Source organism: Pseudophryne corroboree, chromosome 1 (assembly GCF_028390025.1).
Source record: "Pseudophryne corroboree isolate aPseCor3 chromosome 1, aPseCor3.hap2, whole genome shotgun sequence".
NCBI lineage: Eukaryota > Metazoa > Chordata > Amphibia > Anura > Myobatrachidae > Pseudophryne > Pseudophryne corroboree.
This window is the reverse complement of record NC_086444.1, coordinates 875,241,319-875,258,926: the sequence shown is the minus strand read 5'-3', so window position 1 is coordinate 875,258,926 and position 17,608 is coordinate 875,241,319. Positions and strand designations below refer to the sequence as shown.

Below are 17,608 nucleotides of genomic sequence, written 5' to 3'. Positions count from 1 at the left end.
TACCGGTAGGTATTAAAATCCTATTTTCTCCTTCTTCCTAGAGGATGCTGGGGACTCCAAAAGGACCATGGGGTTTATACCAAAGCTCCAAACCAGGCGGGAGAGTACGGATGACTCTGCAGCACCGATTGAGCAAACACAAGGTCCTCATCAGCCAGGGTATCAAACTTGTAGAACTTAGCAAAAGTGTTTGACCCCGACCAAGTAGCTACTCTGCAAAGCTGTAACGCCGAGACGCCTCGGGTAGCCGCCCAAGATGAGCCCACCTTCCCAGTGGAATGGGCTGTCACCGATTTCGGTAACGGCAATCCAGCTGTAGAATGAGCCTGCTGAATCGTATTACAGATCCAGCGCGCAATAGTCTGCTTAGAAGCAGGAGCGCCAACCTTGTTAGCGGCATATAGGACAAACAGCGCCTCTGTTTTTCTCACCCGAGCCGTTCTGGCTACATAAATTTTCAAAGCTCTGACCACATCAAGAGACTTTGAATCAGCCAAGGCTTCAGTAGCAACTGGCACCACAATAGGTTGGTTCATATGAAACGAAGACACCACCTTCGGTAGAAAATGTTGACGAGTTCTCAACTCCGCTCTACCCTCATGGAAGATCAGATTTTTGTAAGACAAAGCCGCCAATTCGGACACCCGCCTTGCGGATGCCAAGGCCAATAGCATGACCACTTTCCAATGGAGAAATTTCAACTCAACCGTTTGTAAAGGTTCAAACCAATGTGACGTAAGGAACTGTAACACCACGTTAAGGTCTCATGGAGCCACTGGGGGCACAAATGGAGGTTGCATGTGTAGTACGCCTTTCACAAACGTCTGAACTTCAGGAAGCGAGGCCAATTCCCTTTGAAAGAAAATTGATAAGGCCGAAACCTGCATTTTAATGGAGCCTAACTTCAGGCCCGCATCCACACCTGTTTGCAAAAAGTGGAGAAACCGCCCCAGGTGAAACTCTTCCGTAGGAGCCTTCTTGGATTCACACCAAGACACATATTTTCTCCAGATACGGTGATAATGCTTCGCCGTTACCTCCTTTCTAGCCTTAAGTAGGGTGGGGATGACTTCCCCGGGAATACCCTTCCTAGCTAGGATTTGGTGTTCAACTGCCATGCCGTCAAACGCAACCACGGTAAGTCCTGGAACACGCACGGTCCTTGCTGTAACAGATCCTCTCTTAGAGGAAGAGGCCAAGGATCTCCTGTGAGTAATTCCTGTAGATCCGGATACCAGGCACTCCGAGGCCAATCTGGAACAACGAGTATCGCCTGTACCCTTATTCTTCTCACGATCCTTATCACATTTGGGATGAGTGGAGGGAACATATAGACCGACTGAAACACCCACGGTGTCACCAGAGCGTCCACTGCTACTGCTTGAGGGTCCCTCGACCTGGAACAATATGTCTGAAGCTTCTTGTTGAGGCGAGACGCCATCATGTCTATTTGAGGAATTCCCCAACGACTTGTCACTTCTGCAAAGACCTCTTGATTAAGACCCCACTCTCCTGGGTGGGGTCCACGCCTGGAATGAAGACCGCTGCATGTTTTTCCGCCCAGCGAAGGATCTTGGTGGCCTCCGCCATCGCCGCTCTGCTTTTCGTTCCGCCCTGGCGGTTTATGTGCGCCACGGCTGTTACATTGTCCGACTGAATCAGGATGGGCAGGTCGCGAAGAAGATGTTACGTTTGTAGCAGGCCGTTGTAGATGGCCCTTAATTCCAGAATGTTTATGTGCAGACAAGCTTCCTGGCTTGACCATTTTCCCTGGAAATTTTGTCCCTGTGTGACTGCTCCCCAACCTCGGAGACTCGCGTCCGTGATCACCAGAATTCAATCTTGGATGCCGAACGGGCGACCCTCTAGAAGGTGAGAACTTTGGAGCCACCACAGGAGAGAAACCCTGGTCCTGGGGGACAGAGTTATTTTCCGGTGCATATGCAGATGGGACCCTGACCACTTGTCCAGTAGGTTCCACTGAAACGTTCTTGCATGGAACCTGCCAAACGGAATGGCCTCGTAGGCCGCCACCATTTTCCCCAGCACTCGAGTGCATTGATAAATCGACACTTTTGGCAGTTTCAGAAGTTGCTTGACCATGTTCTGGATTTCCTGAGCTTTTTCCAACGGGAGAAAAATCCTCTGCAGTTCCGTGTCCAGAATCATGCCCAAAAACGACAACCGAGTTGTCGGAATCAACTGCGACTTTGGCAAATTCAGGAGCCAGCCATGCTGTTGCAGCACCCGCAGTGAGAGTGCAACGTTTTTTTAGTAACAGCTCCTGTGATCTCGCCTTTATCAGGAGATCGTCCAAGTACGGGATAATTGTGACCCCTTGCCTGCGCAGGAGCACCATAATTTCCGCCATTACCTTTGTGAAAATCCTCGGGGCCGTGGAAAGACCAAACGGCAACGTCTGAATTTGGTAGTGACACTCCTGAACAGCGAACCTCAGGTACGCCTGATAAGGAGGATAAATGGGGACATGTAGGTAAGCATCCTTTATGTCGACTGACACCATAAAAATAGGATTTTGGTACTTACCAGGTAAATCCTTTTCTTTGAATCCATAGGGGGCACTGGAGTACTCTTGGGATATGGACGGCTTTAGCAGAACAAGGGCACTGAATATTTAAATTTCGTAACTCTCCTCCCCTCCATATTCCCAGAGTACCTCAGTGTTTTTTACTGAGCCGAACAGGAGCGATAGAGAGGATGACAATGGAGAATTACATATAACATAACGGACAACAATAAAATGGACACATAACGTAACTGACAACTGAACAGTTGACACCATAACCGATAGAACATGAAAATTTGAACCAGTCGGTGAGAATGTGTTACCATAAGATCCACTGAACTTACCACAAACCAAGTAAAACTGCTCTGGGTGGGCGTCCAGTGCCCCCTATGGATTCAAAGAAAAGGATTTACCTGGTAAGTACCAAAATCCTATTTTCTTTTTCATCCACTAGGGGTCACTGGAGTACTCTTGGGACGTACCAAAGCTTCCCCCGTGGGCGGGAGAGCTGTTTGGCACCTGTAAGACTAGGTGGCCAAAGCTAAATGCTGATGCCGCTAACTTATCAAACTTGTAAAAGCGCACAAACGTGTGCACTGATAACCATGTAGCCGCACGGCAAAGCTGCGTCATAGAAGCCCCACGACCAGCTGCCCATGAAGTTCCCACAGAACGTGTGGAATGAGCTGTTACTGATGTAGGCGGCTGTAACCTAGCATGAAGGTAAGCCTGACGTATGGTCAGTTTAATCCATCTGGATAAGGTCTACTTAGAAGCTGGCCAACCCATCTTGGCAGCATCATAAAGAACAAACAATGTATCCGTCTTACGAACTGTAGACGTTCGAGATACATAAACGCGTAATGCGCGTACCACATCCAAAGTTCCAGAATGTCCTGTTAACACAGGAACTACTATTGGTTGATTGAGTTGAAAAGATGACACTACCTTTGGCAAGAAAGCGGGATTTGTCCGATGTTCCGCTCTGTCATCATTAAACACCAAATACGGTGGCTTGCATGACAAGGCACCCAAATCTGAAACACGCCTTGCCGAAGCTAAGGTTAGGAGAAAAATAGTTTTCCAAGTAAGAAACTTAATATCCACCTGTTGTAAGGGTTCAAAATATGAAGACTGTAAAAAATGTAAAACCAGATTCAGGTCCCATGGCGCTGTAGGTGGAATGAATGGAGGCTGTACCCTAAGGACACCTTGCAGAAAGGTGTGTACAGACTAGTGATGAGCGGGTTCGGTTTCTCGGAAACCGAACCCCCCCGAACTTCACCCTTTTTCACGGGTCCGAGCCATACTCGGATTCTCCCGTATGGCTCGGGTAACCCGAGCGCGCCCGAACGTCATCATCCTGCTGTCGGATTCTCGCGAGATTCGGATTCTATATAAGCAGCCGCGCATCGCCGCCATTTTCACTCGTGCATTGGAAATGTTAGGGAGAGGACGTGGCTGGCGTCCTCTCCGTTATTGTTGAACTTGATTGTGCTGTGCACTATTGCTTAATTGTGGGGAGGGCTGGGGAGCAGCTGTATAATATAGGAGGAGTACAGTGCAGAGTTTTGCTGATCAGGACCACCAGTTATCCGTTCTCTGCCTGAAAAAAACGCTCCATATCTGTGCTCAGTGTGCTGCATATATATCTGTGCTCACACTGCTTAATTGTGGGGACTGGGGAGCAGCTGTATTATATAGCAGGAGTACAGTGCAGAGTTTTGCTGACAGTGACCACCAGTATACGTTGTCTGCCTGAAAAACACTCCATATCTGTGCTCAGTGTGCTGCTTTATTGTGGGGACTGGGGACCACCAGTATAATATTATATAGGAGGAGTACAGTGCAGAGTTTTGCTGACCAGTGACCACCAGTATATAATATATAGCATTACGGTACAGTAGGCCACTGCTGTAGCTACCTCTGTGTCGTCATTAAGTATACTATCCATCTACATTCTATACCTGTGGTGCATTTTAGTTTTGCCGTTTGCTGACACAGTGACCACCAGTATACTATATATAGCAGTACGGAAGGCCACTGCTATACCTACCTCTGTGTCATCATTAAGTATACTATCCATCTACATTCTATACCTGTGGTGCATTTTAGTTTTGCAGTTTGCTGACACAGTGACCACCAGTATACTATATATAATAGCAGTACGGTACGGAAGGCCACTGCTGTACCTACCTCTGTGTCGTCATTAAGTATACTATCCATCTACATTCTATACCTGTGGTGCATTTTAGTTTTGCAGTTTGCTGACACAGTGACCACCAGTATACTATATATAATAGCAGTACGGTACGGAAGGCCACTGCTGTACCTACATCTGTGTCGTCATTAAGTATACTATCCATCTACATTCTATACCTGTGGTGCATTTTAGTTTTGCAGTTTGCTGACACAGTGACCACCAGTATACTATATATAATAGCAGTACGGTACGGAAGGCCACTGCTGTACCTACCTCTGTGTCGTCATTAAGTATACTATCCATCTACATTCTATACCTGTGGTGCATTTTAGTTTTGCAGTTTGCTGACACAGTGACCACCAGTATACTATATATAATAGCAGTACGGTACGGAAGGCCACTGCTGTACCTACATCTGTGTCGTCATTAAGTATACTATCCATCTACATTCTATACCTGTGGTGCATTTTAGTTTTGCAGTTTGCTGACACAGTGACCACCAGTATACTATATAAAGCAGTACGGAAGGCCACTGCTGTACCTACCTCTGTGTCGTCATTAAGTATACTATCCATCTACATTCTATACCTGTGGTGCATTTTAGTTTTGCAGTTTGCGGACACAGTGACCACCAGTATACTATATACAATAGCAGTACGGTACGGAAGGCCACTGCTGTACCTACCTCTGTGTCGTCATTAAGTATACTATCCATCTACATTCTATAACTGTGGTGCATTTTAGCTTTGCAGTTTGCTAACGCAGTGACCACCAGTATACTATATATAGCAGTACGGAAGGCCACTGCTGTACCTACCTCTGTGTCGTCATTAAGTATACTATCCATCTACATTCTATACATGTGGTGCATTTTAGTTTTGCAGTTTGCTGACACAGTGACCACCAGTATACTATATATAATAGCAGTACGGTACGGAAGGCCACTGCTGTACCTACCTCTGTGTCGTCATTAAGTATACTATCCATCTACATTCTATACCTGTGGTGCATTTTAGTTTTGCAGTTTGCTGACACAGTGACCACCAGTATACTATATATAAGAGCAGTACGGTACGGAAGGCCACTGCTGTACCTACCTCTGTGTCGTCATTAAGTATACTATCCATCTACATTCTATACCTGTGGTGCATTTTAGTTTTGCAGTTTGCTGACACAGTGACCACCAGTATACTATATATAATAGCAGTATGGTACGGAAGGCCACTGCTGTACCTACATCTGTGTCGTCATTAAGTATACTATCCATCTACATTCTATACCTGTGGTGCACCTCTTTTTTTTCTTTGCATCATGTGCTGTTTGGGGACTATTTTTTTGAAGTGCCATCCTGCCCGACACTGCAGTGCCACTCCTAGATGGGCCAGGTGTTTGTGTCGGCCACTTGTGTCGCTTAGCTTAGTCACACAGCGACCTTGGTGCGCCTCTTTTTTTCTTTGCATCATGTGCTGTTTGGGGACAATTTTTTTGAAGTGCCATCCTGCCTGACACTGCAGTGCCACTCCTAGATGGGCCAGGTGTTTGTGTCGGCCACTTGTGTCGGTTAGCTTAGCCATCCAGCGACCTCGGTGCAAATTTTAGGACTAAAAATAATATTGTGAGGTGTGAGGTGTTCAGAATAGACTGGAAATGAGAGGAAATTATGGTTATTGAGGTTAATAAAACTATGGGATCAAAATGACCCCCAAATTCTATGATTTAAGCTGTTTTTTAGGGTTTTTTGTAAAAAAAACCCGAATCCAAAACACACCCGAATCCGACAAAAGAATTTCGGTGAGGTTTTGCCAAAACGCGTCCGAATCCAAAACACGGCTGCGGAACCGAATCCAAAACCAAAACACAAAACCCGAAAAATGTCCGGTGCACAATACAGACGGCAATAGAGCCAATCGTCTTTGAAAGTAAATTGACAAAGCAGAGACCTGCACCTTTAGTGTAGATAAACGCAGTCCTCCATCTAACCCCGTCTGTAGAAATAACAAAAGACGGGATAACTTGAAAGATGATGTCGGAAACTTCCGAGCTTCACACCAACCTATATAGGCACGCCAAATTCTGTAATAATGAGCTGCCGTAACTGGCTTCCTAGCACGTAACATGGTTGGTATAACCGATTCTGGAATGCCCTCTCTTCTTAGGAGGGCAGTCTCAACAGCCACCCCGTCAAACGCAGCCGCGCTATATCGGGGTAAAGGAACGGACCCTGTTGTAACAGGTCCGGACGTAGCGGGAGCGGCCAAGGATCGTCTGCGAGTAGTCCGCGGAGATCCGAGAACCAAGCTCTCCGAGGCCAATGAGGCGCCACTAGTATGACTGTGGCGGACTCTCGTTTGATGCGTTTTAGCAACAGAGGGAGCAGCGGAAACAGTGGAAACAGATACATGAGGCTGTACGGCCACGCGATTGTGAGAGCATCCACCGCCACTGCCTTTGGATCTCGCATTCTGGACACATACTGGGGCTTTTGGTGATTGTGGCGCGATGCCATCAGATCCACTTGTGGGTAACCCCACCTCTGGACCAACATGTGAAACACTTCTGGATTTAATGCCCATTCTCCTGGATGAAAATCCCGGCGGCTGAGATAATCTGCCTCCCAGTTGTCCGCTCTCGGAATGAACACTGCCGACAATATCACTCGGTGATGCTCGGCCCAATTGAAGATTCGAGCTACTTCCCGCATGGCCATGAGGCTTCTCGTTCCTCCTTGTTTGTTGATGTACGCGACTGCCGTCGCGTTGTCTGACTGCACTTGGACAATCTGAGACTGGAGCATGTGCACTGCTTGTCGTAGCGCATTGTAAATTGCCCGGAGTTCCAGGACATTTATAGACAGCAATCTTTCGTGATCCGCCCAGAGACCCCGGAGCTGACAATTTTGAACTACAGCTCCCCAACCTCTGAGACTCGCGTCTGTCCTTAGAATTATCCAATTCCAGACGCCGAACCATTTTCCTGCAGTTAGATTGTGTACTTTGAACCACCAGAGTAGAGATACTCTGGCCCGTGGAGACAACCTCACCCTCTGGTGAATCTGCAGATGCGAGCCCGACCACTGTGCGAGCACATCCAGTTGAAAAGGACGTGAGTGAAATCTCCTGAACTGAAGCGCCTTGAAAGCCGCCACCATTGTGCCTAACAGGCAAATGCACAAATGTACCGAGACTGTGCGTGGCTTGAGCACTAGTTGTACCAGATGACGAATAATCTGTACTTTCTGTTCTGGTAGGTAAATTCTTTGATCTACCGTATCGAGAATCATACCTAGAGACGGAATCAGATGTGATTTCTTGAAGTTGACAATCCAACCGTGCTGAACTAGTACATTGTACGTGAGCAATGCATGTTGGAGGGGCATCTGTTGAGACGGAGCTTTGATGAGCAGATTGTCCAAGTACGGAACTATTATCACTCCCAGGGATCTGAGATGAGCTATCATCACAGACATCACTTTGGTGAATACCCGAGGCGCTGACGAGAGGCCAAACGGTAGAGCCTGAAACTGGTAATGGTTCTGCCGTATCGCAAAACGCAAGAACCTCTGATGAGGTGGCCAAATCGGAATGTGTAAGTACGCATCCTTGAGATCCAGCGCAATCATGAGTTCCTGTGGCTCTAAACCTGCAATTACTGACCGCAGAGATTCCATCTTGAATCTGTAGTAAGTGACATACTGATTGAGGCCCTTTAAGTTCAATATTGGCCTGACCGAGCCATCCGGCTTTGGTACCACAAACAGACTGGAATAATAACCCTGACCTTGTTGGTGTACAGGGACCGGAATCAAAACTGCTGAATCCAGCAGAGACTGAATGGCAATTTGCAGAACCGCCCTCTTGTCGTCCGACACAGGCAGTCCTGTCTTGAAAAACCGCAGTGGCGGGAGACAGTCGAACTCTATCTTGTAACCTTTTAACACTAAATTGCGGGTCCACCCATCTGTGGATGTCTGGAACCACGCCAAATGGAACGTCTGAAGGCGTGCCCCCACAACTGGAGATCCGAGATGGGCTGGGAGCCCGTCATCATGCCACTGGCTTGTCGGTGACCTTAGCGTCCTGACGACTGGTGTTGGTTTGTTGAAAACCACGTCCTCGACCTCGTCTACCAGGCGTGGCTGTTCCTCTACCACGGCCTCAAAAGGGCTGAGGTCTAAAGGATTTGAACGCCGGCCCAGAGTATTTCCGTCTAGGTACCGTTGGAGGCAATGGTAGGAAAACAGACTTCCCTCCCGTGGCCTCTCTTAACCTCTGCCTCCCCTTGCCAAGATCGCAGCCAGAGTGCTCGTCGTGCCGTAACTAGCGACGATGAAAGGCGAGAAGTGAGCTGACAGACGTCAGTAGAAGCTGTACATAGATACTCAGCAGCTTCACAGATTTGATCAGCGAGAAGTATAAGGTGATCGTCATGTAGACCAGTCTTGAGTTCTGTTATCCATACAATTAGCGCCTTAGTTACCCAAATGCCAACCAACCCAGGTCTAAGCAACACTCCTGCTGCTATATACATGGACTTTAGCATAGCTTCTATTTTCCGGTCTGTAGGATCTGTAAGCGTAGTAGCCGTTGGAACTGGTATGGTTAATTTTTTTGTATGTTTTGACACAGACGAATCCACCATTGGCGGATTCTCCCATGTGGATGTCACAGACTCTGGAAACGGGTAACTAGACTGAAATCGACGAGGTATAAAAAACCATTTATACGGATTCTTCCGTGTTTCTACTAACATCTTATTAAGAGATTCCGAAACAGGAAAACACATTGGAGATCTCTGTCGTTTAGTAAATACGACTTCATCATTTGTCAGTGGCTCCTCAGTCTCTGTAAACTTCAGAGACTGACGCACCGCCCTGATGAGATTATCAATGCCTGGGCTGTCAAAATCTTCACTATCTGACTGCTGGTCTACTTCGCCCTCCTCACCCTCATCTTGCGCAATGAGGTCTGGCATAGAATCATCAGAATGCAACATAGCAGAAACTGGTACATCATAAGACAAATGAAATTTATCCCTTCTACCCAAAGTGGACTTGTACCTTTGGCAAGGCTGAGACCCCTCCGGTAGTTCTGGCAGTCTCACCCGAGACTCAGATCTTGCCGCTTCCCGCTCGTGTCGAGTGGCGGCCAATTCTGATTGCAACCCAGCCATTACATCAGCTAGCATTGCCCATGGAGGGTCTGGGGATGAAACCGGCTTTGAAACCGGAGCGGAAATTGTATTCGTAGCTGAATTCACAAAACATACTGTACATGTGGTAGATCCATCCGGTAACACACTCTTACAGACATTGCAGTGAAACTGCTTTTTTGCTTTTGCTGGTGCCTTACTCATTATGCAGACAGACAATACATTATACAAAGACAGACAACTTGCACGACTCAGTAAAATTGTTACTAAGGTGTGTCTATATATATATATATGGCCGAAGTGCAGTGCACGTGGCCAGTACTATATGAAACCTGATCTAAAATTCCCACTAACACCCCTGCGCCATCCGGTGGAGTAGTGTTGTAGGACAGGAACGTTCTGGAATCACAAAAAGGAAGAAACAGGAAGCATGGTTAAAATGGCCCCCATACCATGCTTACAGTTATAATCACAGTATAGAAGAACCAAAAAAGGAAAGTATTCCCTATGGTGGGCACACTCAGACTCAGTGACAATTATCTAGAAGTCACATATCAATATATGATATATGACCATTAATCTTAAAATATATCCTTTATTTATAAATCTAAAACATATGCGAAAATATGTGCATGTGAAAATTGTGACAAATAATAAACAAATGTGAAATAAAAGTTAAACCACTATATTCTTATTATCACTATCTCTAGTGTAGAGTATGTATTTATGTTAGTTACTATATGTCATTACTGGATATCTTCAGTCAATACAATTGTCTCTATCATCAGATCCACTTGTGTAATGACTGTTCTTTTATCATGGGGTCGGATGGTCACTGAATAATGACTGTATCTTTAAATATTCACAGTGTGCGCCTCACTGTCTTGTTAGAATAGCTTACTTTACAGTGATCAAAACATACTCCCATTATAGCATACTATTTACTCAATAGAGGTGTGCTAGCTACCCCTAGTGCTTCTAATTAAAGCCAATAACAGTAGCTGATTAGATGATCCTATCAGACACTAGCAATAAATAATCATGCAATCATATGAATCATAAATCTCACTATAATTATCCTACTGGACTCATGTGGAGTATAATTTTCCTATGATTAAGCTGTTGCGAAACGGTCATTAGGCTGACAGTACACACCTTCAGTGTCTGTCATTTTAAATGTTAAACCACTTCGTTAAGAGTTGTATTATGTTTTAAATGTATAACATTGGTGTGCATTGTCCCTAGTATTTAGCTGCAGCAATAGCAAGCTAGGCTGGGGACAGCTGTGTATTGATTCACACTGCCCTCCACATGTGTGGTCTGGCGAACGGCAGCCGCGGCCAGCGGAGAAAGGCTGGGACGCGCGGCACTCACACCGTGCTATTGTGTGATAGCTGCAGCTCTATAATCAGACTGCTTATATTCAGATCCTGCCAGAAGCTGCCTGTCACGGGTGTGCTTCGGGGTACGGACAGCCGCGGCCAGCGGAGACACGCTGACACGAGCGGCTTTAATGTAATCACCCATACCAATTTATTAACACCTGATATACTGTTGGCTAAGAGGGCTAATACATATTACATTTGGATTCATGTGCTGTATATTACTGATTTCAATGAGTGTATAACTCTAAGCCAGAGATGATTATAATCACATGGGTGGACTGGAATATAGAGATTGGAATTAACCGCTGAGAATTGTGGTGTAAGTGTGGAAGCTGCATTAAACACACTTACACATCCAGTAATGTACCCCCTTAACTTATACCTCTGATAGAATCAGTGGTAGTTATACTCCACATGAGTCCAGTAGGATAATTATAGTGAGATTTATGATTCATATGATTGCATGATTATTTATTGCTAGTGTCTGATAGGATCATCTAATCAGCTACTGTTATTGGCTTTAATTAGAAGCACTAGGGGTAGCTAGCACACCTCTATTGAGTAAATAGTATGCTATAATGGGAGTATGTTTTGATCACTGTAAAGTAAGCTATTCTAACAAGACAGTGAGGCGCACACTGTGAATATTTAAAGATACAGTCATTATTCAGTGACCATCCGACCCCATGATAAAAGAACAGTCATTACACAAGTGGATCTGATGATAGAGACAATTGTATCGACTGAAGATATCCAGTAATGACATATAGTAACTAACATAAATACATACTCTACACTAGAGATAGTGATAATAAGAATATAGTGGTTTAACTTTTATTTCACATTTGTTTATTATTTGTCACAATTTTCACATGCACATATTTTCGCATATGTTTTAGATTTATAAATAAAGGTTATATTTTAAGATTAATGGTCATATATCATATATTGATATGTGACTTCTAGATAATTGTCACTGAGTCTGAGTGTGCCCACCATAGGGAATACTTTCCTTTTTTGGTTCTTCTATACTTTCAATTTATTCCTAGGAGCACCTCCCATGTGTATAACAAAGATATGCATTAATAGGATTGAAATATATGGGAAAAAACTTTAAGTGACTTATTGTAATTATTGACGAACATTACAGGTGTCTGTGCGACCCAACTTCTATGTTTTCTATCAGTTATAATCACAGGTCAGGTCATAAATTGTGGAAAGACATGTATAACTTGGAAATAACCTGTTAATACCAACCCCTGTTAATAAAGGCTTAATAGCCCATGCAATTCTTACAACCCATGCAGCCCTTGCTGCTGCTATGGGCATCATACACTTCTCCCCCCCCAACCCCCGTGCAGCTGCGCTGCCTGTGAAGACTTCTCCCCCCCCCCCCCGTGCTCCGTGTACCGCTGTCTATTCCAGCGGGGAGCGGGCACACTGAGCCGGGGAACGGTTACAGGGAGCCGGGGAGCGGGTACAGGGAGCCGGGGAGCGCGCTCTATAGAGCCGTGGAGCGGCGGTATGGAGTGGGCGGAAGTGCGGCCGGCATACGGGGCTCTGTGCGGCGGATCTAGCGGCTCTGGCGGGCGCTTAAAACACTAACCAGCGGCGCCGTCACAGCACTGTAAGCGGCGGGCGGCGCACATAAAGAAAAGTGTTCCCCACACAGCGGGGTGGCAGCGTGAGCTGACCGCCCCGTCCCCTAACATACCTGGACGCCTGTGGTGAGGGGCAATGATGGGGCTTCTTCTGTAAGCTCTGTCCAGCCTTCCTGCAGATAGTTCTGCTCTTGGCTGTGAGGGTGCTCTGTAGAGAGGACCGACACGCCAGCAGCTGCTTGTAGCAGCTTCCACTATCCCGGACCCACGCCTTTTGGTAAGGGGGGAAGGGATGTGCAATAAAGTTTATAAAAAATAAAATAAAAAATAGAATAAAAAATAAAATAAGTATAAGTGCTGCAGAGATAGCACTCGTGCCTGTTGCTACTATGAGCACAGAAAAAACACTGAGGTACTCTGGGAATATGGAGGGGAGAAGAGTTACTAAATTTAAATATTCAGTGCCCTTGTTCTGCTAAAGCCGTCAATATCCCAAGAGTACTCCAGTGACCCCTAGTGGATGAAAAATAAATCCCCCCCTCCAGACTGGAGATCACCGCTCGGAGAGATTCCATCTTGAATTTGAAACTTTTCAAATACACATTGAGGGATTTTAAATTCCTCGACAATGACTCGCTGCTGACACAGCTTTTGTATCGTCGTACACACTACCTCTCTTTCCGGAAGAGAAGCTGGCAAGGCCGATTTTAAAAATTGGCGTGGGGGCACGTCTTGAAACTCCAGCTTGTATCCTTGGGTCACAATTTCCAGCACCCAAGGATCCAGGACCGAGAAAACCCGGACCTGACTGAAGAGTTGAAGACGCGCCCCCACCGGTGCGTACTCCCGTAGCACCACTTTCTTGGATTGTGACAGCAGTGGAAGGGCCAGGAGCAGCGTCTCTGCAGCAAGCTGTGGAGAGAAAATGGCGCTGGTCAGAGCTGAGGAGGAAGCCCCGCCCCCAACAAGGCACGCTTCGGTCCCGCTGAGATTATACTGGCGGGGGTCACAAATAATGCCTATGCACCTTAAAATAGCCAGATAGTGTCTAAAAGAGGTTTTTATTACAGCCCAGGGCGCCCCCCCTGCGCCCTGCACCCATGCAGTGCCTGTGTGAGCGGGAGCAATGGCGCGCAGCGCGACCGCTGCGCGGTACCTCAGGAAGACTGAGTCTTCTGCCGCCTTCCGATGTCTTCTTTGCTTCGGTTACTCACCTGTCTTCGATCTTCTGGCTCTGTGAGGGGGACGGCGGCGCGGCTCCGGGAGCGAGCAGCTAGGCGACCCAAGTGATCGGACCCTCTGGAGCTAATGGTGTCCAGTAGCCTAAGAAGCAGAGCTTATCAGTCTCACAGAAGTAGGTCTGCTACTCTCCCCTCAGTCCCACGAAGCAGGGAGCCTGTTGCCAGCAGTGCTCCCTGAACATAATAAAGCTAACAAAAGTCTTTTTAGAGAAACTCAGTAGAGCTCCCCTAGAGTGTGACCAGTCTCCTCTGGGCACAGAATCTAACTGAGGCCTGGAGGAGGGGCATAGATAGATGAGCCAGTTCACACCCATTCAAAGTCTTATAGTGTGCCCATGTCTCCTGCGGATCGCGTCTATACCCCATGGTCCTTTTGGAGTCCCCAGCATCCTCTAGGACGAAGGAGAAATAGGCATTGATACACAAGGATAGGTGCTATCTATTGCATAGTTGTCCACCAGATTGTAATTGTTCTTGGTGGGCTGCATGATATTATATCACAACAGTGTGGAACCAGGGTCAGGAGAAAGGGAGAATGAAGAAAGAAAATATGTGGGGGATATGTGTGGACTGTACTGTGGGGATATAATTGGATAGGAAAACTATGAAGGTAATGTGAGCGGTTCTGGAATTTGATAAGCTTGGCTAAATAGGTGAGTTTTCAGGGAACGCTTGAAGGTTTGCAGACTAGAGGAGAGTCTTATTGTACATGGTAGGGCATTCCACAGAGTGGGTGCAGCCCACAGAAAGTCCTGTAATCGTGCATGAGAGCAAGTAATGAGTGTGGATGAGAGACGTATATCTTGCGAAGATAGAAGTGGCCGGGTTGGGAGATATTTTGAGATAAGCAAAGAGAGGTATGTTGGTGTAGCATTATATGCATTATATAGGGGTAGGTGTACTAAGCCTTGGTGAGTGACAAAGTGGAGATAAACTACCAACCAATCAGCTCCTAACTGCAAATTTTTCAAACAAAGTCTGTAACATGGCAGTTAGGAGCTGATTGGCTGGTACCTCTCTCCACTTTATCACTTTCCATATTACCAACTAGTAGGAAATGATATGCACTAAACTCTCTGAATAAGCCTTTTCTCTTCTGTAAATAATGGGCACATGCAATGACTGTACCACCAGGCATGGATGTAGTATTTCCACAGAACTAAAAAGTAAAAACTGAAAATGTACCACTATAGCCATATTGCCAGTGCTACTGGCATATTTATAGATAATATTCCACCTTACCTGGCGAGGAAACAATGAGTACCATAGACAGGAGTCATGCAAATGCTTGAAAGCATAGGATAGACTGCAGTGCACAGTCCGATAATGAGGAGAATGGAGACTTTTGTCTAAAGTATCACTATCTAGAGCTCACAAATAGCAGGATAACAGAGACCACACTCCCCAAGTGCACTCATTAAGTGACATGAAGCTGAATTCACATGGCTTTAGGAACACAATGAATAAGGTGCCTTTTCTCAGCCTGGGCACATAAACTGGGAGTGACAATAGGACGTTTGCTGACTTTCTGGTCTGCCCGGAATTATGTAATATTGGTCACATGACAAAGGGATTGCCTTTGCTTTGCTCCCTATAAAAATATACAACCCTTTGTGTCCCAGGACTTGGGCTAATATCTCTTAGACTTTTCTTAGGCGAGTTATCAATGCCTGAGTTAATCCGGGACGGAGATTTCTCAAGACAATAGTTAACATTAATTCAGGCTAATGTTTTTGCAGTTAAATATTTACACAAAGAAGGATAAACTAAAAGTGGTGTTAAGAGACGCATGAACAACAAATAGAGAATTCATTCCAAGTACAACCATTCAAATCCCATCCTGTATATAAAGCACACACAGTATACAATTACCTACTGTATAACTGGGATAGGCACTATAGTATTACCCATGTATACATATTGTATTTAGTGTCAAGGATTTGTTTAAGAGGCTAGTACATAGAAACAAAGCTTATGTAAGGCATTGTTAACCAACACTCAAACACTGTTCATATGACTGCAATGTTATTTCTGTAATAACTGGGGTAAGCTTACCGTTCAAATACAAATCTCAATGCAGTGATGGTAAGCATGCATGGAATACCAAAGAGAAGGTCACGGGGTTTCGGATACTGGATGTCTTCTGTCTCCTTCATGTCTTCCCAGCTGACTCCAGGAGGAAGCCAATACTCCTGTCGCCAAAGCCACTGGTTCAGCAGAGAATCCATTCTGTGACTAAAAATTAGGAAAAGTTAGCAATGAAGTCTCGCACGCTGTCAGTAAAGTAGAAGGGAGTATCAGAAATAAAGAATTCTGGGGGCGTGGCCTGGATGCTGCTCTGAGTGGATGTGCTGACACAGAGCTCTGTCCACCACGGGGTTAATACATACTTGCCTACCTGACCCTCTCCATGAGGGAGAAAATACTCTGCTCCTGGACTTTCCTGGTAATGTATGATTGCCATCACCTGTGGTGAGCTAGGTAATTGATAAGAAAGGTGTTTCACCACAGGTGATGGCAATCATACATTACCAGGAAAGTCCAGGAGCAGAGTATTTTCTTCCTCATGGAGAGGGTCAGGTAGGCAAGTATGGGTTAATATCACCAATTGCTGCCTGCCCCTGTGTCTCTGTCTACCAGCCCAGCCTTACCCACTGCTGGGGACGTTGCCCTGTGCTCGGGGCTGCCGCCGGGTGCTTTTTACAGCTGTTCACTGCCTGAGGCCTACTTTTTGCTGTGAAGCCGGGGCCTCGAGTTTAGAGCCTGCCCAGAAACGAGCTCCAGGACTGGATTGCAGCCAAAACGGGACCTGCAGCTGCTCCCCCTCCTGCCTGAACTCACCCACACAGAGTCTCCTGCCTACATAAGACCCTCAGGTACCTTTGGAAGTGGGGAAGCGCCCTCCCTGTCTGCTGTGGCTGTAGTTAGTGAGTGAAATCCCCTGCCTGTGCTCTCGGCGGCGCCCATCTTGGTACACCCTAGTGCAGTGCTCCTGAGGCTCTCTAGATGTCACTGTGGATGCACACGCTGCAAGTCACACTCTCCCTTCTGCTGCCTGGACCTGCTATCATATCCACCTCACCTGCAGCAGCTTCTACAGGGGGTCTCTGTGTTTAACCCTTGGGAAATTGACACAACAACTCTTGCCTGCTGCTCCCCACTGATGTGAATTACTCACCGCATGTCTGCCTCACCTACTCCTTCTATGCTATGACATGACACTTTGCCTTCCACGTGGAGCCCTCTCTGTTTGATTTCTTGGATATCTCTCTAGCACGTACCGTTTTATTCCGCATAGTACCCGCCATGCCTCCTAAACGCAATAAAGGGGACAAGGCGGTCTCCCAGGTAGCGTTTTTCAGACCGTCTCCTATGGCTTCTAAATCCAAGGAGGAAAAAAGCAAGGCCCCCAAGGATACCAGCCTCATATCTTCGCCACCTTCACAGCCACCCCCTCCTGCTGCAACCGGAAACCCGGCCGGCTCCCTCGGGGACACTGTCTC

General features: G+C 46.4%; 1 protein-coding gene across 4 annotated transcripts in view; it reads right to left on the bottom strand.

Moving 5' to 3' along the window:
• LOC134914699 (ceramide synthase 2-like) overlaps positions 1-17,608 on the bottom strand; it is a 283,044-nt gene that overhangs the window by 156,733 nt on the left and 108,703 nt on the right. The window contains exons 1-2 of one of the 4 annotated variants that reach the window (XM_063920067.1): positions 16,986-17,075; positions 16,161-16,340 (exon numbers count right to left, since the gene is read on the bottom strand). In XM_063920067.1, coding sequence (XP_063776137.1) covers positions 16,161-16,333 — 173 coding nt within the window. In that variant the 5' untranslated portion in view covers positions 16,334-16,340; positions 16,986-17,075. Of the gene's footprint in view, positions 1-15,347; positions 15,523-16,160; positions 16,341-16,756; positions 16,856-16,985; positions 17,076-17,608 lie in introns of those variants that run through there. The other 3 variants (XM_063920069.1, XM_063920068.1, XM_063920070.1) reach the window with 3 other exon arrangements.